The 22357-nt window shown below is 28.2% G+C and overlaps 1 protein-coding gene across 9 annotated transcripts in view; it reads right to left on the reverse strand.

Annotated features, from left to right (window-relative positions):
* Positions 1–22357, reverse strand: part of LOC107447362 (sodium-dependent transporter bedraggled) — a 115121-nt gene that overhangs the window by 2257 nt on the left and 90507 nt on the right. For 8 of the 9 annotated variants that reach the window (XM_087158823.1, XM_087158824.1, XM_087158828.1 and 5 more), the window contains exons 6-14: positions 19600–19732; positions 17324–17455; positions 15678–15781; positions 12894–13012; positions 10173–10423; positions 6227–6358; positions 4630–4732; positions 1752–1870; positions 265–471 (exon numbers count right to left, since the gene is read on the reverse strand). In XM_087158823.1, the coding sequence (XP_087014949.1) occupies positions 265–471; positions 1752–1870; positions 4630–4732; positions 6227–6358; positions 10173–10423; positions 12894–13012; positions 15678–15781; positions 17324–17455; positions 19600–19732 (1300 nt within the window). The remainder of the gene's footprint in view (positions 1–264; positions 472–1751; positions 1871–4629; positions 4733–6226; positions 6359–10172; positions 10424–12893; positions 13013–15677; positions 15782–17323; positions 17456–19599; positions 19733–22357) is intronic. The other variant, XM_071185108.2, reaches the window with a different exon arrangement.

Raw genomic sequence — 22357 nt, forward strand, 5'->3', positions numbered from 1 at the left:
TTGCAAAATTCAGTTTGTAGTTATTGACCGTTTTTTTTAATTATTTTGGCGTGTCCGCAGTCGTTGGCATCTCTGTCAACATTGCGCTGCGAGTTGTTGTCTACAGAGCAATCAAAGATAATTTCTATACAAAGAAATGATGCGCCAAGGGGTTAATCGCCATCTGTTACATTTAGTTGCCCAGCGGCTGGCAGCAAATATTCATTCCACCCTATATTACAAAAAAAAAAAAACTAGTGAGATTGTTTACAAACAAAATCTTACCTCAAGAAAAGTTTGTTCCCTTTTGGAAGTGAAAACTTTGTACGTCTGGTAAATGCATACAGTGATGATGAGAATGAGTGGGAAAACTTGCAAACACAGGTTTAAAGTTTTGGCCCACGGTTGCCAGTATCTGTAATTCTCCATCAATTCTCCCATCGTAGATGTAGGGTCTAAAGAGCTTGTTCTCAAAAATGATATCGTCAACAGCTAAAACAAAAAAAAATAATTTTTTTTTTTAAATTTTAGTTTCACAAAAGAAATTGTTGTATCAGCACATTTCCAAAGACTGATTCCTGATTATGAAAAACAAATATACTGAAAAACATAGATAATATAGACGCACGTCGTGCGCGGATGATGATCCTCCAATTTTGCAAATACTTTTTTAATATTTATTGTAACATTAGAAAAAGTATCTGTAAGTGCAAAAAATTTTGCAGTGTGGGGGAGGGGGAATATGAAGCAGACAGCATAATCAAGATTTATACAAGGTAGAAGAAAGTCAGTGTTTAGTTATATGCATGCTGCTCCCAAAGAGAAAAGATATAACTGCCACTTTAGTCCAAAGATTAGCGATTCCATAGTTAGTGGTCGAGCCAACAACCAGTTGATTTTTATTACATTAATTTTACAGTTTCTGTAGATAATTTCTAATTAAGGAATTTCACCTAGACATCCAAATACCATAGCAAACCACTCTGTTGGGATTTTTTTTTTAATGTAAAATAAGGGCAAAAAAATATGCCTGAAATGTAACATTTATGTCCCTAGAAAAGAACCTTAATATAACTCAGAGCCTACATAATTACCTAACTCAAAAATTGGATTGAAAGTTGAAAACATGCATATTAATTCATGTAAATTAAGGGTTTCATGGAGATTAAGTAAGACCTCATTTTACAACTCCTATATATTTTCTACTGTTACTTAATGTTAGAACTATTTGTAATATGTTTTTTTAAAAAAAAGAAAATTTGCATTTTTTATCCCCTTTTCCTTGAACAAAAATTTTTAAGGAGATCAAAATATTTTTAAATTTGCTGAAAAAATATTGAGTTAAAATGTGACTGCAGTAACAACTTTTTATAAATTTTAAATTTAAAAATAAAATAAAAAATATTTGTGATACACTCTATTTGTATATATATATTTGCATGTTAAGGTTTATGAACTTGGTGAGAATTAGATAACTTATAAATTCTGATCAAACTACTAAAACTTAAAGCAATGAAATTACTTTCTTTGGTGAAAAATAAATTTAGGTTTATGATGTTCTAAAACTTGATTCCAATGCATGGTGAATAAGGATTTCTCTATAAAACAGCAATAACAAAAAATTTATATGTTTCAAGTTTGGTTAAAAGTATTTTTATTAATTAAAATTAAACATGTATATTTAAACAGAAACATCTTTCGCACTAACTATGAATCGATTATTAAAACTTACTGAATGAAATGAATGAACTAACAAGTTGAATAAAACTTACTAAAAATGACAAAGGGAGAACAACATTCCACATAAATGTAAAAAATGGCAATATTTTAGAACGTCTTATAGGATTTCGACTTATGACATTGACTAGTTGATCTGTACCATACGGTCGGCCTAGACCAAAAAAAAAAAACAACAATAGTTTAAAATTAGTGAACAAGAATATTAGAGAACTGCTAATATTTCAAAATTATAAACATTTATAATTTTGAAATATTAGCAAGACATATATGCACAGTTCTGACTATTGAAAATATTCACAATTTATAAAGCGATTGCAATGCTTATGACTTTTTCTCAAGATTTATAGAATATAGAATAATTTTCATAACTTCTTAAAAGAAATATATGAAAATTGGCTTCAATATTTTGCAGAATATAAAATCTGTAAAATACTTTCACCTTTGAAACTCAAATATGTTAATATTAATGACTTATCTTCTTAAAAAGAAAATATTAGTAATTTGTAAACTAGCTATTATAAAAATATTACAGTTTTGGAATTGATTTGTTATTTTACTAGTAAGTTTTTAAATTCAACTTTTAAAGTAAGATATAATTTAAAAGCCAACATAGATAAACGCTGTGAGAAAAAATTTAAATATTTCTTGCAAAAAAACAGTTAATCAACAATATAACTTTAATATTGTTAAATAGTTTTAACTGTTAAAAGTATTTAGAATATAACTATAAAAAAATAATAAGAAGTAATAATTGTCTTAAATAATTAACACCATATTACATTAAGCATAAACACCTTGAGTGCCAAGCGTATTCCTCGACAGGCCACACATGGTGATTAGAAACTCGTGTTCTGTGGTATAGGAATGCGAAACGCACTACTAACAAATTGAAATAAATAAAAATTAAGTAAATTTTGATATAAACTTTCAATAATTACTAAAACAAACTCAATTTTTTAGTTTTGTAACATATTTTATGTTGTCAGTTACCAGTAACTAACTAAAATAATAACACCTAAACGGCAAGTTCAGTGTGACTGATGCAGAACTCAAGGTGTTAAATTAACCTATTCATGAAAATTTGTGAACAAAAAATTTCCAAACCTCTTATGATTATTTTCTTTTCCTAAACTCAAAACTTTGTAAATTCAAATGAAGAGAAAGATTAAACACTTTTACGCATGCATACATTTATTAGTAAAACAACGCAAGGAACTAAAATTGAAATTCAGATTTAAAAAATTAAAATAGGCATTTGTATTAAAGTAATTACAATTTAAATGGATCACTTAATAACATAATAAAGAATGAACTCCAAATAATTAATCCAATTCAAACTTATCACAAAGTGAAGTGAAAAATTTTATCGGACTTTTCTGAATTCCATGGGTGGCAACCTATAACTACGCTTTTCCATAATTTAGGAGCAATTTCTCCATAGTAACAGTGATAGTTTTATGAAACATTTAAGTTGAATAAAGAAATTTCTTAACAATAACAATTTACATCAGCATAGATAAGATTGCACAAAACTAAATCACTGATAAAACAATTAGATTACATTTTAAAAAGTAACAGTCAAAAAAAAAAAAAAAAATATCCCACTTATCCAGATTATTTTATCTATATCCTTGATTTTTGAACTGAATGCATGAATTCTGTCATTCAATTTTTCAATTGTTCATACCTTATTCTTATACATAAAATATGTTACAAAACATTTACTTGATATTAAAATTTTTTAAAAAAATCATTTTTCAATTATTACAAAATATTGTTCCGGTAGTTAATCTTCGCTGACATTTTCATAATTTTTACCAGATTTATAAAATTCCCAGACTTTTCTCTGTTCTATGGCAAACCTGAATAATGTTTTTGCACACTTAAAAAGTAAGGGTTGGTCCATCGATTTCAAATACATTCCTAAAAAGTCATTCACAAATTTAAAAACGTTGTTTAAGAGCACAATTAAGTTTAAAAAAATGCATTTTCTTTTTCTAAAGTTAAAAAAAAAAAAAAAAAAAACTCTGCAATTCCAAAGTGAAAATTAAAATCTTTATAAATTACAAGAATTCTTTACTATTCTTCATCCCTTGATTTTCTTGGGAGGAAATAATGTTTTAATATTAATTTCATTAAGAATAAAAAAGGTTTTATTTTTATGGCTAAAAACAGTTTAATGAACAGCAATATTATATACATATAAATTGCTCACACATAATTTATATATATATGTAATACAAAAATTAAATACTTTTGTATTAATAAAAGAATTAAATCTCTTTCGTTTTCATAAAATGTCTTTGTTAAAGAATAAACGTCGAGAGATTCTATTTTGGGAATTCAAGGCTGAAAACATACCATTGAAATATAAATAGATTTATATTTCAAAGGAAGAGTTATTTTTAGAATCGTTCCCTTTTTCAATTCCATATAAGGAAGCAGAAATGATTTTCCTTAATGCGTAAGGATACAAGGAATGTACGAAATGTGCCTTTTTACTTCAAATCTATGTTGGTATAAAATGTAAGAACGCATAGTTTTGCGTGTCCTTTTCATCTTGATGTGATCCTGATAAGCTGTGCCGGAATTGTCCGGAGTCTTGTCCACTCCCCCTCCCATAGGGAGTGTGGACGTCAACTGTTAGCAATACCAGCCTACATTTAATAAACCTGTTTAGAACGTATGATGGCTTAAGACTGCAATTATTTCAAGCTAAATACAACACTGATAACAGGGTTGGAGCCCTGTTATTACATATATACATATAAATTGCTGACTATTTTAATAAAATTTCTTTTTTCTTCAACAAGATTTCAGCTACAGTTAAAAGTGATTGCATTTAGTTAACATACACACTTTAGTTAGTTATTCATACATAAGTACTAATAAAAGAAAATCAAATATTACCTCTAATAAATAAAATGGCAAATAACATTATGAAGTATATTAAAGCAATCCACCACAATGAGCTAACACAGAAGTCCAAGTAATACACAATATAGATTCCCATCTACATACAAAGAGATATACATTATTAAATAAATATTAAGTAACATGTAATTCTTAGTAAAGCATTGAAAAAATACTGTGTCTTAAACTACTGAAAATCATTAAAGCTTTATGAGAAATTTTCTTGTCATTATTTTAACTGATAAGTTTGATTCCCTCCTACCCTATGAGTGTCACCAAAAATAAAATATTTGAAAACAGATGAGGTTTATTGTAGACTAAGTTGCCAATATTAAACACACAGTAAGTTTTAAAAATACACATCAAAATGGTTTTCAGATTGTTTAAAAATAACTGCTACTATTTCTTTTGTCAAATGTATTTCATTCCTCTCTGAATTCATTAACACACTGTACAATGTGGAAAAGAAAAAGAAAAACAACCTAAATAACTTTTGATTGAACAATCAGATTTTTATGTGCTAGAACTCAAATGTAATAGTTCGCGAGGATCACCTCAAATATGTTACTTATTTAGGGCAAATGATATTTTAAATTACGAAATCAAACACAAAAATATATTTTCTCTGAATAAACACACAGTTTCCTTTTTTTTCCTTTTTTTTTTGCACATTTGGATTCCTAATCGTCACAAAATGAGGGCTAGTCATGCACTGGGAAATATGGTTAAAATAGTTTGGTCAAAACTGTGGACCCCTTAGCTGATAATTATACATTTTGCTTATTTCTCCATATCTTGAGGACTCTTTAAGCAAATTGAGAAAAATTGTGCACCATTTTTTATCCAAAGATGATTCCAGGCAACAACAAAAAAATTTATAATTATTAATTACTTATTTAATAATAATGGAAAACATTTTGGATTGTAAGGCATACTAATTTTTGTCATTTGTCAAGGAATGCAATTTTAAATGACAAAATGTAAAATTTGAACAAAACCAGATGAATAGTTCCTGAGAAATCAAATTTTACCTAAACTACTTTCTTAAAATTGGATTGCTTAGTAATTATTTACATTCAGGAAAATACGTTTTTGTGCCTGATTTTATTACTTAACATATTGTCTGCACTAATTATCATATTTGCGATAACGCCCTCAAGCCTAGTACCTGAAACTTTGATTATTAGATCAAGAGGTATTCAGGGTATTTTTTTGTACTCAGTGCAAGTATTTCATGGCTTAAAAGTTAATATCCATCAATACAAAATTACTATCAATCCATCAGATATTTACTACTCTAAGCAACCAAACACTCAAAATATCTGATTTTTTTGAAGAAAATTTTTTTTATATTTTTCATAGAAAAACAAAGAAAAGCTTTTCATTTTTTTCTTTCATGTTTTAATTTTTCCCTCTGGTTTCTGGGAAAAAATTCCATTTCCCCCTGAGATTTCACTGAATTTTTTTTTCAAGCTAATTTAAAATTCCACAAGATTACCTAGGTTGAGACACATGTTAAGTAAATAAAAAACATTTTGTAAAATTACATATTTAAATGACAAGTGTAACTGAATTTAAAATACTAATCACTTACATTAGATGTTATAGGCAGTCCCAAGAGAAACGCCAGGTTACAGGCTATAAATGTCAATGTGGTATGCCAAGCCTTTAAAACCTTGTAATTCACAGCTACAATAGACTCAACTACGCAATACCACATGACAACCTGAAAGACAATATAAAACATATAAATTTATACCACCGAAATTGAATACATACATGTGCATAATAAACGCAAATGTGTAATATGCAAATTTGTCACCATTCTGGAAGATTTTATTACAATAAAAAGTTACTTAGATATTAGATATACAAAGAAAGTCAAGTAGAGTGTAAAACAAGGTAAAAACTAGTTTCATATTTTCAGAAAACTCTTAAATTTAAAGAAATATATACTGGTATGTATAATATAAAGAAATATATGTTGGTATGTTATGTACACACCTGTGCATAATATTCACAAATGTCAGGGTGCATAGTCAAATCTTTCACCAAAAAATAAGCACCTTTCAAGTACTTTTCAAGCACTCAAAAAAGATTTTTAAGCACTATATACATTAACAAAATGCAAAATAATTTTCAAAGACTTTACATGATCATGATAAAATAACTATTTTCTGACAAAGAACTGTTTTCATGATTATATTAACCATTTAAAATGCTTGAAAGATTTTTCAGTTCGATGTCAGAGGGTGAAAAATGAAGCCTGAAATAGAGAATATCTTGCAAAATGCAGCAGAGTTGCATGCGAGAGTGCAATAATCTCACCAAACCCAGCTAAGTAGACAGCATGCAGACTCACAAGTATTTCATCAAACATGTAAAATGATTGGTGCTTTCATACGTTATGAACCGACGGTACGTCGAAATAGATGATGGTTCAATGAATTGTGAAAATGCTGCAAAGAACAATGTGAAAAGAACGCTTTTGCATCGACATGACAAAGAAAAAAATCTCATTTTCGAATAGCACTTTTTATAAACACCCAGTGAAAAAAGCACCTTTAAGCACTTTTTAAAAACGCTACGCACCATGAATGTGTAATATGCAAAACAGATGCACATAACATGTGGAAAATTTTTCACCATTGTGGAAGATTCTATTATAATAAAAAATAAAGTGACTTAGATGTTAGATATACAAAGAAAGTCAAGTAGAAGGTAAAACAAGGCAAAAACTAGTTTCATAATTTCAAAAAACCGCTAAATTTAAAGAAATATATACTGGTATGTATACTAATCAATATAGAGTTTTATAAAAATTAAAACATTTATCAAAAACTTAGTGATTTTTTTAAAAACAAATTTTGTAAAAATTAAGCAGCGAAGATAGGGTTGAAAATATGTACAAGTGTCAATAAATTGCTTGCAAAAAGTTTATTAATTGAAACTTTGGGTTGGTAGAAAGTTTTTCATTTTATCAGTCTGTGCATGCACTGGAACTTATACAACATGAATGAGAATCGCTAGATAACTCCAAGTAATTTGGTCAGAAAGCATCTGCTCTAACATTTATTTATTTAAATTTTTTTTTCTTTTTTCCTTTAACAAAAATTCCGTAAGCCAATTTTTATTTTTAACAATTTAAAGAAACTTCTGTATCACAAATATTAAATATATTTATCTACCCAATAGCAGTTACCTTTCAGCATGGCCGTGGCCGTTATTTTAACACATAAAAAATGGCTGTTAATTTTTTTCCCTTAAAGCAAAATTATTTTTATATTATCATTTGCATCCTTTCTTTCTGATTTCTTTATAGGATTTCGCAACCACACGGTAAAATTTTCACAATTCACATACAAATTTAGATTTTTGAAGATGGTACTGCAGATTGACTCTGTAAATTCTACTAACGAGTACATATATATGATTTGAAACATTTTCTGTACTGTGTATATCGTATTGTGATCCGTAAAGTTAAATGTAAAGATGGGAGAATTAATTTTAAACAAAACAGCTTCACATTTATGAATGTTGAGTTGTTTTGCTTGAAATTGATTCTCCTGTTTTAAACAAAACAACTAGTGATTCAGAGTAAATAACACATAAAGATAAAAAAAAAAGAAGTCAACAGTCTCTTAAAATTGCAACAACATAAGAACTTCTAAAAAAAGTCAAACATACATTTACATAAAAGTATGGAACAGTTATGATGCTGCCACTCTTAATTGGGGAAACAAAATATTTTTACTGCATACTTATAAATTTTTTTTTTTTTTAATATAACCGTTGTTGAACAGCAGACCCAATTTTATGGGTTTAAAACTACTTATGTTCAATTCCGTAGCCTTGTATTTTTGAACCCAATCCAGAAGACAAGGGAACTCCTGGATCGAGTATTGGGAGAAATTTGCCTGCGTGGAGGACTTTTTGATGGAACTAACTCGCATTTTCGTTGCATGGAGAGGAAAACCACGAGAACCTCCCACAGTTACCTTACAGCAAGGGGACTCTAACCCATGATTCGTCTACCACTGAGGATATTTCACTGATATTATACGAATCTAGATATACTAATACTATATGCATACCACAATTATAAAAAAGGTTAAGTAAGTCTCGAAGATTGCGTAAATTTTGTATCACAATGTGTGATTTGTAAATTGGATTGCGGCGTATGTTTCTTAAATCAGAACAATATGAATAGCAAATGATATGAAACGCACAATCTAACAAGACGTAAATCACAAAGTGTGATACATAAATCAATTTAATGTGAACTTTGTTGCATGATTAGCTAATAGTTTTTATATGAATAGTGATCGTTATGATGCAAATTGCAATTTGTGATTCGAAAGTTGCTTAATATAGAACAGCTATGTGCTATTCTTCAATCATTTTGATGAGAACTGTGAGTGGTAATTTTTAAATCTCTCTTTCGTGAATCACAATACGTGATTTTTAAACTACTAGAATAAGAATTGTGAGGAAAGATTCTGAAATTACTTAAATACGTATCGCATTATAGGATTCAGAAATATCTTTAATTGAAATCATGATGCTTGATTGATAAATCCCTTTAATGTGAATCATGATGTGTGATTTATAAAATACTACAATACGAATCCTGATGAGTAATTTGCAAATCACTTTAAATTAATATTCAATATGTGATTCATTATTCATCTAAATCATAATTTGTAGAACATTTTATATGAATTCCAGTCCGTAAATCAAGACTCAGTTAAATGTGAATCACGCTGTTTATTCATAATCAATGAAACCTGTAGAACTAAATTTTATTTATAAGCAGTAAAAACGAAATGTAAAAATTTGATTATAAATGATAAAAAATTAATTATCCTTTGAACATAAATTAAAAGAACAAATAGAATAACAATATTAACCTGTAGTAATAATGAAGTTAACACACTGAACATATTTCTAAATCGATTAAGCACTACATATCATTTGAAAACTATAACTACAAAACCTACAGTTTGCTAGAAATTTCAGCTTTTAAAACATCAGACAGATGAACAATAATCTGGTGTGAGAAATCTAGGAGAGAAAAGTTTTGCATCTTCTTTAACCCCCCTTTCACTTCAAGCATTAAAAATTGCATCTATCAGAATTTCTATAATCTTCTTTATTTTTTTTTTTACTGCTTTTTTGTAAAAAAGATTAGAATTACTTTAAATCTTAAAAAATCAAGAACTTTTCAAGTACCCTATGGCAGAATTCAAGGATTTTCCAGGGCCTTGATTTTTTTCAACTAAATTCAAGGACTTTCAAGGTTTTTCAAATACCGTGGGAACCCTGTTATAATATCCTTCAGAGATAAACATTGACCAAAAGAATTGAATTTCAGTATTTTCTTTTCTTTTTTTTAAGTCAACTGGTTAAGATCAACTTTGAAAATGAGGTGTCACATATTTTCAGTACATGCGCCTGATATGAACAGATAGTTTGTAAAGACCATATAAAAATATTAACAAAAGCTATAAAACACAAACAGATAAAAAAGAAATACACACCTGTTGCCCAAATCCAAACAGAATCATGGACGTGTAAAAACATATGGACCAGAAGGAGGAAATACTGCGAACACCTTCGACAGCCAGAGCAGCTGGAAAAGCTTCAGTGGCAAGACGCAACACTTGATACCCACTTTGGTAAGTATGACTGTCACTGGGAATAGTGCTGATCCCTAAAAGAAGGCTCGTCACTGATACGTTGGAAAGACGCCTTATTCCCGGATTCAAAACTTTCACAGAATTTTCTTCTTCTGAAAAAAAAATTTTTTTTTTTGAAATACAAAATACTAAATGTTGGTTTATTAGATTAAATAATATATTTGATCTATGTACTATAAATACTGAGAGCGATAATACTGGGTGTTTTGTAGTAACTGACCTTAATACATATTTTCATTATCCTTATCAAAAATAAAATAAAAATAATGTATATGATGATAAAAATAGTACATATAATATTTAAATTAATTTAATTTTAAAATACAAAATGCTAAATGTTGGTTTAACAGATTAAATAATAGCTATTATTTGATCTATGTACTATAAATACTGAGAGCGATAATACTGGGTGTTTATTAGCAACTGACCTTAATACATATTTTCATTATCCTTATCAAAAATAAAATAATGTATAAGATGATAAAAATAATACATATAATATTTAAATTAATTTAATTTTAAAATACAAAATACTAAATGTCGGTTTAACAGATTAAATAATAGCTATTATTTGATCGATGCACTATAAATACTGAGAGCGATAATACTGGGTGTTTTGTAGTAACTGACCTTAATACATATTTTCACTATCCTTATCAAAAATAAAATAATGTATATGATGATAAAAATAGTACATATAATATTTAAATTAATTTAATTTTAAAATACAAAATACTAAATGTTGGTTTAACAGATTAAATAATAGCTATTATTTGATCTATGCACTATAAATACTGAGAGCGATAATACTGGGTGTTTTGTAATAACTGACCTTAATGCATATTTTCATTATCCTTATCAAAAATTAAAATAATGTATATGATGATAAAAATGGTACATATAATATTTAAATTAATTTAATTTTAAAATACAAAATACTAAATGTTGGTTTAACAGATTAAATAATAGCTATTATTTTATCTATGTTCTATAAACACTGAGTGATACTGGGTGTTTTGTAGTAACTGACCTTAATACATAATTTCATTATCCTTATCAAAAATAAAATTAAAATAATGTATATGATGATAAAAATAGTACACATAATATCCCGATAAAATTAGAAAAATAGAGAATAATTTAAGTTGGAATAGAAGTTTATTTTGAAACAAAACAAACAAAAATTAGTGCAATACACAACTTTATCATTCTGCATGCGTTCATGTGGAAGATTCTCTGAATATCTGTTTAAAAAAAACAAAAGTGTAATTCATTTCCCATTTTGAAAAAATTCATGAAATGCATACACAGGGTGAGTAGTCAGGTTTTTCAACAAAAAATAAGCACCTTTTAAGTACTTTTTAAGCACTCAAAAAATATTTTTAATTACTTTCCAAAAAAAAAAAAAAACATGATTAAGATCTGTGCAGTAATAAAAAAAATTTTTGTCTATCGTTCAAAGTTCTTAATTCATAAACATAAAATCAAAAGAAAATCCAAAAACATTTTCAGAAACTTTACATTATCATGATAAAATAACTAGTTTCTGACAAATAATGCAGAGAAATCCGTGAAAAATCAAGCATTTTTGTAATTTAGAGTGACAACTGTCACTGCAAAGAAAAAATCTCATTTGAAAAGATAGAAAATTAAGCACTTTTTACATATCCCAAATAAAAAAAAACCCTTTAAGGGCTTTTAAGAAACTTAAATAAAAAAATAAGCACTTTTTAAAAATGCTAAGCACCGTAATGCACCAATGCATGAAAAGTAATTCAATGTATAAATTAAAGATGTAAGTGTACAGGTAAATAAATTTATAAATAAAACTTCCCAAAGAACAAATATAATTTCAGTCAGTTTTAGATTGATTACAGATTCGATCGACACAATTTAATATTTAAGCATGGCAAAATACAAAACAGTTCAAATCTGAGGATTAAAGAAGACAGGTATTAAAAAACATCAGTTTTCTTGCAAAACAAAAAACAATAATAATTTGCTGTGATTGGTTTGCCAATATTTGTTTGGGAGTTTTGCTATTTGAGGGACTGCAGACGTCTTTTGTACAATTGTATATACGATGGTTGATGAATTTACATAGAGAAAAAAAAAAGAGTAAAAAAATGGTGTTCGCGAGTGAAACTGAAAGTAATGCAGATTATTTTTTTAGATTATGAAGATGTGATCATATACAAAGACTAATATTCAACTTTTTTCATTTGCCCGAGATAACTCAGGATAGTAAACTGATAGTAAATTAAATTTTTTTACACATAAAAAATTTAAATTTCAACTTAGAACTTGTGTATTATGTTTTGCTTTAGTACCTTGCATTTATTAATGATATAAAAAAATATGTTTATTTTTTGCACTTTTTTTTTAAAAATTGGTAATGGAAGCAGTTTAGCACAAAAAGATAAATCAAAAACAACAGATTACGCCCACACTGTGCAAAGCCACTGCAGACATTTTCCCAGCAAAACAATCCTATCTGGTAGCTAAACTTAATATATTATGTCAACTTAACGTGCAATTAAACATCTACATGTAATTACTTACCGTAAGAAGAAAAGGCTAAAGAAAGATTCCTTTTAAGCAACACATTCCCAGCACAAGCAAATAAAAACGAGGCACTAATCAGCACCACTATGGCAGTAACAACTACGGCAATTAATTGCCTAAAACAGAAGAATAGAATCATCAATTTCACATAGAATCTACAAGCGAAAAATAATATAAAACAGAGTTGGCAAGGTTTAGGACAGAATGGATTAATCCATGGTTGGTTTAAACTGTCCTGTCTAAAACCCCTTTATTCAAATTATGTCACAATTTTTTTTTTAAAAATATTGCGAAAAATAAAACGTTCATTTTTGAACAAGAAACAGGTTATTAAAAAAGTTTATTATTATTTTTAATATTGCATTTATTTATTCTTATGCAAAAACATAATTTATCAGTATTTAAAGCATATTCATTCATATTTAAGTGATAAGGTATTCACTTTTGTTGTTCAATGAATTGTGGAGCTTCAAAAGTTATAAATCTTTTCTTATTATATTATATTATTTTCCTTTAATGTATTAAGGCAAATTGTATAATTGTATGTAATTACTATATGTACAATGGTTACACATATAGAATTTTTATCTTTCACCAATGTTAAAGGTTTTAAACACTAAACTATCCTAAACTGTCTTAAAGACAGTTTAGGATAGTCTAAGACAATAAAACCCAAGTGTCCTGTCCAAAACCCGAACCCTGATATAAAACATAATTTCATTCATACGATAAACATTAAATACTGCTACTTTAAAACTTCAGTACATAAACTTTAGTTGGCACTATTATTTAGTTGCAAATACCTGCAAGATTCATAAATGTACAACCTTTAGCAATAATATTTTATTGGCATCTAATAAAGTTGATATGCTCTCCCCATGTGTTGCAAGATCTGCAAAAAGATTACTTGGATGCCTTGTATAATTTATGTTAAAAGCCTGTTTTTTTTTTTACACATAAACCTATTTTATGAAATTATGTTTTCATAAGATAGGTTTATGCGTACAAGCATAAACTTGTATTTACTCACATGTAAACCAAACAGAAGGGGAAAGAATAGGCAATATAACACAAAAATTTTTTTTACAGACTTATAATAACGAAACCTGTATTTAATATGAAAAAAAAAGACTGCATGAGTGATATATGAAAGGGTTCTTAAGCAACAATTCAAGAAAACAGTCTTCCGTTAGATTGTAAAACCTGTATTTCTATAAAAGTAATCTCACAAGAGGGAGACTAAATATGCATTAAACTGAGAAAAGATTTTAAACTGATTTATTGTGAGATCGTGAAACTCGTATTTATAAGAAAGTAAAACCCAAACAGGTATTTATACGAAAGTAAACCCTACAAAGGAAGACTGCATGAACAATAAATGAAAAAGGTTCTTAAGCAACATTTCATGAAAACAATCTTCCGTTACATTGTAAAACCTGTATTTCTTTACCTGTATTTCTTCCATCAGAATAGAATTCAAATTTCAAGAAAGTACCTAAAATTTTAGATTGGCATTTTTGTGTCAGAAAAAGTGACAAAAACTAAATGTTTTGGTAAGTAGCTTATGTTTTATTTTATTTTTTTATAGCTATACTTCATTTCTAACTAACTATTAGCTTTTACCCAGAAAAATGTCGAAACAATCAAGACAGCACAAGTTCTTAGAAGAAATAATATTAGTTATAAGAATAATTATAAAAATAATAATAATCAGAAGAAATATGTTTGCGGAAAATGTACAATGGAAACACCTTGAGTACGTAAAAAATGGGTGGAGCAATAATTTAAAAATTCTTATTCTTTGTGCTTGTATTACATAAAAATTGGCAATATACAATTTTGTTTAATTATAGTAAAGTTTTTTTTAGTTTATTTTCTTCCTAACATCCATATTTCATACATTCAATCAAGAAACATAAAGTCCAGTATTTGACCGGCTATGGTAGAAATAGGTATATATCAAGTGTAGGTATGTTTAGTGTTAATTGGCTTATTGTAAAGAAAGCCTCTATTTATACATAAGTAAATCCTACAGAGAAACATAGAATAGCAACATGTGAAAATAACAAATGCAAACAGACATACAAAAAAAAAAAAATTAAGTATTTTTAAGTGAATTAATGCATGGTTCATATTCAGTTTTAGGGAAAAAAATTCCTAGTGTTTTCCCTGAATCTTCAAAGAAACAATTTGCATTAATACAACATATCAATTAAGAACACATAACATTGTTGCCCAAAACACATCAATAAAACTCTAAGAACATGAAAAATAGTAAACATAAAACTACTGTCATTTCTTTATGCTTTTACTTCCTTAAACAACCACAATATCTAATCGCTTCTAAGACACAATTTTTGGGGAAAATTTTTTTAATTTTTTCTTAAGCTTAATTTTTAATTTTATCCTCAAGCCTTTAGAAAAACTTTTGCATTTAAGACACAATTTTTTGGAAAAATTTTTTCTTAGGAAAGCTTATAAATTTTAATTTTATCCTCAGATTTTTAGAAAAATTTTCATTTAATCCAAAATTTTTTTCATTTTTGAGGCATATGATCCAATTCATGGTAAAGCCGAACAGTTCATTTAAACATACACTGACCCACCCACACACACACACACACACACACAAAAAAATTACCGAAATGGCTTAGAGATATCAATTTGTCATGTCATTATATTTTTGGATATTAATCCACAATTACATAAAAAAGATATTCTGAGCATCATTCTAATTGTGAATTCAGTAAAAATACTAAAAAATCACTTTGTAATACTCACTTTGTAACATTAGTAGTAGCTTTGTTATGACTACAAATATGCAAAGCAACTGTCCCAAACAGTCCCCAAGTAATAAAAGCTTCTCTTGCAGCAAGCCACCATGCCTAGAAAAAGTCATTAGAAATCACTTTTAACAACTAAACATTTGATATAATTTATATAATATTTGATGAATTTTCAAATAAACATATATTTATTGCTTAACAGGGAAAATAAATTTTTAAAAAAATAAGGGTTATTTTCTCACTTTGTTAATCTTTGCATCCTTGAAGAATATTTTGAATTAAAATATTTATTTTTAGTTGATGGTATGTTTTGCTTAAAATACTCAAAAGGAGTAGAAAAAATATACATTAGACATATCTTGTACTTAAATCACATTTTTTTTAAAAATAAAATATAGGTAAAATATCATTACTGTCTCCAACACACATTTTTAATTATTATGAAAGTGATAGACATAAATTCATATTCTGCTATAGCATGACTGTCTACTTGAATATTTATAATCAATATTTTTAGAATCTGCATCACTTAGTATAAATCCTCGACTTTAGAGTAATTACTGTCTCAAGTATGAAAAGTGCCAATAAAACACTATTAATGGTTGAATAAAATATAAATTCCAGATTGCAAAGAACACTCTTCTCTACAGAACAGTAAAGTTTAATTGAAGTACCATTTCTGTTGGGTTCAATTTTACCTTAAAAAAAATCTGCTTATTGAATTTATTTAAAAATCAGATTTAAAAAAAATGATATTGAAATGATTTAGAATGGATGATTTAGATTGGAATGGATGATTTATTGAAATGATTTAGTTTAACTTGCGTAGCTTTATTAAATTTTTTAAAAAAATACTAAAACTACACAACTGAACTTAAATATTAGAAACATATATCAAAGAAACTAATAAAGATGCTCACTTATTCCACCAGACATTAAAAAGCTCAGGACCCAGAACTCCTAAAATTCTGTGTCCTTTTTTGCTAAGTCTTTATTTAAAATATGAACTCTCAGCCTCTTCATCTATTAATATGTACATTATAATTTTTAAGTTTGTTGGGTCCAATCCGGGCAAACCGTAGTTCCATTAATATCAGTACAGTGAGCAACACAATACGAGTTGTTGAATACCAGGACGACCGGGTCACTGTTATAGCAGAAACTTATATCAATCTTAACCATCCGCTAGTGTTATTTAATCATGTTATTATTTTATGCGTATAGATAAAATGTAGATTTAATCTGACCACCGCCACCGCAATTCACTGCCATTATCCACTTGCAATGAAATCATTACAGGTGCCCACGGGCACACCTTCAAATGAACGTGTGAAGTGTCTGCTTCGCCGACAGGTACACTGAAACAGAACTCAGTTCAAGTTCAAGTTTAAGTTTGTTTATAATTTTTAATGTATAAATCTAGTATGTTATTTCTGTTTTCGTGCTGGATAATTAAGTGTCAAAATTTATTTTTCGCACTCCCTTTACTGTGTTTGTTAGGAATATTTGATGAGCAATAGAATGTAAGCGGAATCACAGAAAGTTAAAAGCATTTCAATATTAAAAATGTCCACTGAAGTACGGAAATGAATAGGCATAAAAAAAGTTATGAAAGTTCATAAAATATAAAGAAATGCATACCGAAGGATCTAATAAAACCCCTCTCCAGCGTAATGACAAGAGATCTGTAATTCCATCACCCCATTGCTGTCCCATACGCAAAGTCACCATCAGCAGCAGGGCAATTGGGAGCAAACCAAATACATAAACAACCTAAAAGATTTCAAGGTTTTTTAAACAAGAGTGGTTAATAAACTACTGCATCACAGATCTTGCTGAAACAATTTAAAATTTTAACTCATTTTGTTTATTCAGGGGTCTCTCTATGTTTTTTTTAAGAGCTACCTATTTTGTGAAAATTTAATTTGTGAAAATTGAAAATTATGTTAAAAAATTAACACATAAATAAGGTAAAGTAATTAAATATTTTCAAAAATTGTTACAACTAACAAAAATTATTTAACTGGCAAATTTCTGTATATTTTTCCCTATATATTCAAAAACAATGTTGCTATTGTAAAATTTCGGGCTTAAAATTACATCCAAATTTAAAAATCCATAAAAATTATTATCCATAATTAAATTTCAACTTGAATTTAATAAAAATATGTATTTAACAGTACTAGAAGTTATTTTAATTATAAGAACAATTTCGACTGGGTCATTCAGAAAAAAATACTTCATTAAAAAAGAAAAGGTCTGTTAAAATAAATTTAAAATAATGTTTAAGATAACAGTTTGAATATTAACTTCCTGTAAAGTTTACAGAGGGAGAGTATTGTCGTCGCATTTTAAAAAACTCAGAGATAAAAAAAAAGCTCGATATAAATGGCTTAAGCGACTGGTTAGGATTTCCACATCTTACTATATACCAAATATATTAACAGGGTTTGCATGATACTAGCGCTTTTTCTTCCACCTTAATGAAGGAATAAAGGGGCTGACGCTCTTTTTCTCCCACAGTGTTTCGAGCTCCTGGAATGCTCTCAGCCAGGCATGAGAAGGAAAAGCGTTCTTCATACAAACCGGGTAAAAAGGGAATTCTTCTACTACATCATAATAGCAATCCGCGGGAGTGTTCCATTGCAAGTCCAAATGCGCAATTAACCCAGGATTCATCGTTTTTTAAGGGGGGTACGGAAAACAAAATTTTAAGAGGCAGGGAGGAGAATCGTAGAACTTGCATTTTTAAAATTATTTTGTGAAACTACCGTTTTTCCTACAGTTAAATTTTTTAAGGTACCGCAAAACGGTAGTAAATTTGTCCTGGACAGATCTGAGTTGTTTCACCAAATCTTAAATCAAAGTGTTGTAAAGAAAAGAGAAGTAGTTCCAGAGCATGTACGTTATTGTTCATTATGTCAGCTTACAGGGTGAATATTTATTTTGTATAAGAGAATGAGATCGAACTTTGGAGCAGAAGGATGAAAAAGATAATAAGCAAAATATTTTTTATATAAACCTTTAAGACGCAGTCTGAAGATTGTGCGGGACAGATCTTAACCTGATAACTGCATAGTGGTAGTATATTTATTTTAAAAGTTTAAACTGAGTAAAAATTTTCTTCTCTAAAAGCTACAATTTTAATATTAAAAATGTTCATTACAAATTTAAAATTAGGTCTTAAATTCTAGTGTGCATGGATCTTTAATTCTTTAGAATAAATGTTCAAAATAAAATAACTTTACTAACACTTTTTAAGTTTTGAGCTTTTTATAAATGAAAAATTAGTCCTTTTAAATCGCATCAGGTTTTAAAGGGGTAAGAGAATGAGCTCGAACATCAAAGCAGAAGGATGAAATAGAAGACGAATAGTAGAATAAAATAGATTTTTTTTCTGTTCTAAATATGTGATAATTGTCACATATTTCTAGATGCATTTAGAATAGAGTTGACACAAGCCATAAATATGAGCTGTTCCTTGAGATTTTTTAATGTTTGATGATCTTTGTTATCGGAACACAGAACATGATGTCAAAATTATGCTCCTAACAACAATTGAAGTACATGAAACACGCAATCATTGTTAAAATGCAAGCGTAGGAAACCTTTGTTAGATACAGGCACTCATTTTTTTCAAAAATATAGCATATTTACTTAAAACAAAACAATTAATCATTTACACTTCTAAGGTTACATGTTCAAAAAATTCCAAATTTAATCCAGGCTTTAGACATCTTTAATTTCTAAATTTTAATCCCCACTAATTTAATTTTTTTTAATTTATTAAATTGATTTAAAATTCTTAATATTTAAAAAAATTAAATTTTTAATTGATTTTTTTCATTTACAATTTATTTTTAAAGGTATAATTATATGTTATTAAACTTAAACAAGAAAAATTATAAAATCCTTACTTTTCCAAACGTCTTTGAACCACGACTCAAACAAATGAATATTATAATCCATACTAAACACAAATTAAATGCGACTTCAAACTTCAGCTCCCCAATTTGATATTCTCCTGCTTTTCTCCCAAGAACTCTTCCACTAAAGTAATAAAAGAAAGAAATATAACTTAAAAATGCAACATAAAATATTAAATTCAATTTCTGACAGCCCCCGAAATAGTCGCAATGCAAGAAGGTCAGTGCAGCTAAATATTAACTTTCATTGAAACAAAAAAGAATCTTCCATGTTAAATGATTTAATTAAAAACATATTAAAATTATCCGACACATTGCAATCTAGTAAAGAGAGTAAAAAAACAACTAACAAAAGTGATACAACATAACAGTCTTCAATAAAAGCTTAATTACTCTCGTATTACAGATAAGAGATGACGTCAAGGGCTACAAGTGATCAACTAACAGCAAATGGGAAAAAAGACCAGCCCAGCATGCGTAGACCATGTAAGTTACATTTAACAACAACATAAGTTAAATGTATGAGAACACTACGTCACCAAAAACGGGCTCCACAACACCAAAGATCTAAACTTTATTACGATCGATCAAATAAAAAAAAGACCTTTTAATATTTATTTATCTAATCATTTTTTTCACTTACATAATTTTTTATAACGTAAGATTCATTAAAATTTTTTCAACATTTTTTTGGAAATCCTGAGATGTAATTTAGCTGCAATGTATGACTAATTTTAGATTTAAACTTAGACTTATTTCATTACAAAACCAACAAAGAAATTCATGATACCAACAAAATGGACTATTGCAGTCTGACAGTACCATGTCTAGACTCTGTTGTAAGTTACGACCATTGCGGTACAGGATTTAAGTAATCATCCGCAACTGCATATAGTTCCGTTTTATTTCATCACTAAATTATAAAAATATGCTTTCAAAACAATGTAAAAGCTTTTAAAAGTTAAACACGTTAAGCAGAGATTTAAGTCATGTTTTCTTTTACAATTTATATTGCAGAATTCAAAAAAGGTTTATAGTTTTGAAGTCTTACTGGAATCCTAGATATACCGACATATTTCGATAAATAAGAAAAACGTTCATTCTTGAAAAAGAAACTATATGATGTTGCAAAAACATCGGATTTGATTGGATTACTAAAAATGACATGTCTTATGCTGAAATGCCCTTAACAAATCAAACAAGAGATTAATTGATTATTCAAGAGAGCAAGCAAGCAAAAAGAAGCTGTGCAATGTCGCTTCAAGAGTTAGCGAATGTTAATATATGAAAACTTGGCATCATTTTGGCGTACACTTACAGGCACTCTGTCACATTTACACTTAATGTAATGTGACAATTTAATTTCTAATTTTACCTAAGCCTTTAATTTTTCTTTAAACGTTATTCCTTTTTTTCAATTTAGCAATTTTAACTTCTTGTTCACCTTTCTCATGGTCATTGCGGTCATCCCACTTCCTGTGGGAAAAGTCAACAAACCCCTCTATTCACACCTTTCTTTTTCTTCTTTTAATTTTAGGGGGGCTAACTAACCAATCTCTTTCCTTTAAATTTCAAGCTCTCCGCCTCTTTAAATTTAATTGGCCGTAATTTTTCTGGTCTACCCCAGTTAAGGAATTTTTTTTTAAAGTATTTTGGAATAGATTCTCTTTTTTCTCGAGCCTTCGGGCAGGTTACCCTTTTTTAAACTCTCCGCTATGCGGACTTCAGTTCGTATCGAGGGATTTCTTTTTACATTTTTCTTAACTTTTATTTTAAATTAAATCCATAGCTGTAATCAATTTCTGTAAAATTTAATATCAACATTTTATACCTTTAATTTTCTTTAACATTAAAAGCCCTCTCAAATTTAAGTTTTCTTTTCATATTTATTTTAACGGTTAAATTACTCGTTCTTTTATAGTTAACTTTATGCATGACCCCTTTGGTTTCTTTAAATTCTCTTGTCACCCATTTCCTGTTAAAAGATTTTTTTTTTTTTGTGCCACAAAATGTGTTGGAACCATATTGTTTGTTTGTTACGAAATAACAAAATAAGTTGTTTTACTAAATAATGTTTTACAAAACGTTTTATGAAAATAAATGTTCAGCTGAACAGAGTAATTTGTGTGATTATTTTTAGTCTGTATCAGCAGTTAGTTATCACCTTTTTCCTCCTGTGTGTGGTGAGTACCCTTTTGATTGTTTTGGGCATGCCTTTTATTATTATATTGGAAACATCAGCTTATTCCATTTATCTTGAATGTTAAATTGTTTGGATATAGCATGACTTTATCGTTTTTTATCTTTAATCTTAAATTTATTTTACTTTCGCCCTTTTTCCAAATTTGGTGATACCAAATTATCCAATTTGTTCAAACCTCACACTTTGTGCCCTTTGGACCTATTGGGTTATTGTTATCCCACATTAGCATTGTACAACCACTTTCCTTAACGATCACATCCCCCTTAATTTAATTACCTCCTATATGTTTCGGCCTTTAACTTAATTTATCATGACTATATCCAGTGATACATCCAATTATGCAACCCATCCATCTTAATAATAATACATAAATAACTTACTTTATTCGCACCAATTCATTTTTTTTAATTTAACTCTTAATTACCTCCATAGGGAAATTGGGTTTTTTATATTGGTTTTTTAATGCAATGGTTCTTGAATATTAATTATAGGATAATTATTGCTCTGAAAGAAAATTTTAACATAAAATTAGGAAAGTCTATTGAT

The sequence above is a fragment of the Parasteatoda tepidariorum genome, chromosome 3, assembly GCF_982258835.1.
Source record: "Parasteatoda tepidariorum strain Cologne lab strain chromosome 3, Ptep-v5.0, whole genome shotgun sequence".
Lineage (NCBI taxonomy): Eukaryota > Metazoa > Arthropoda > Arachnida > Araneae > Theridiidae > Parasteatoda > Parasteatoda tepidariorum.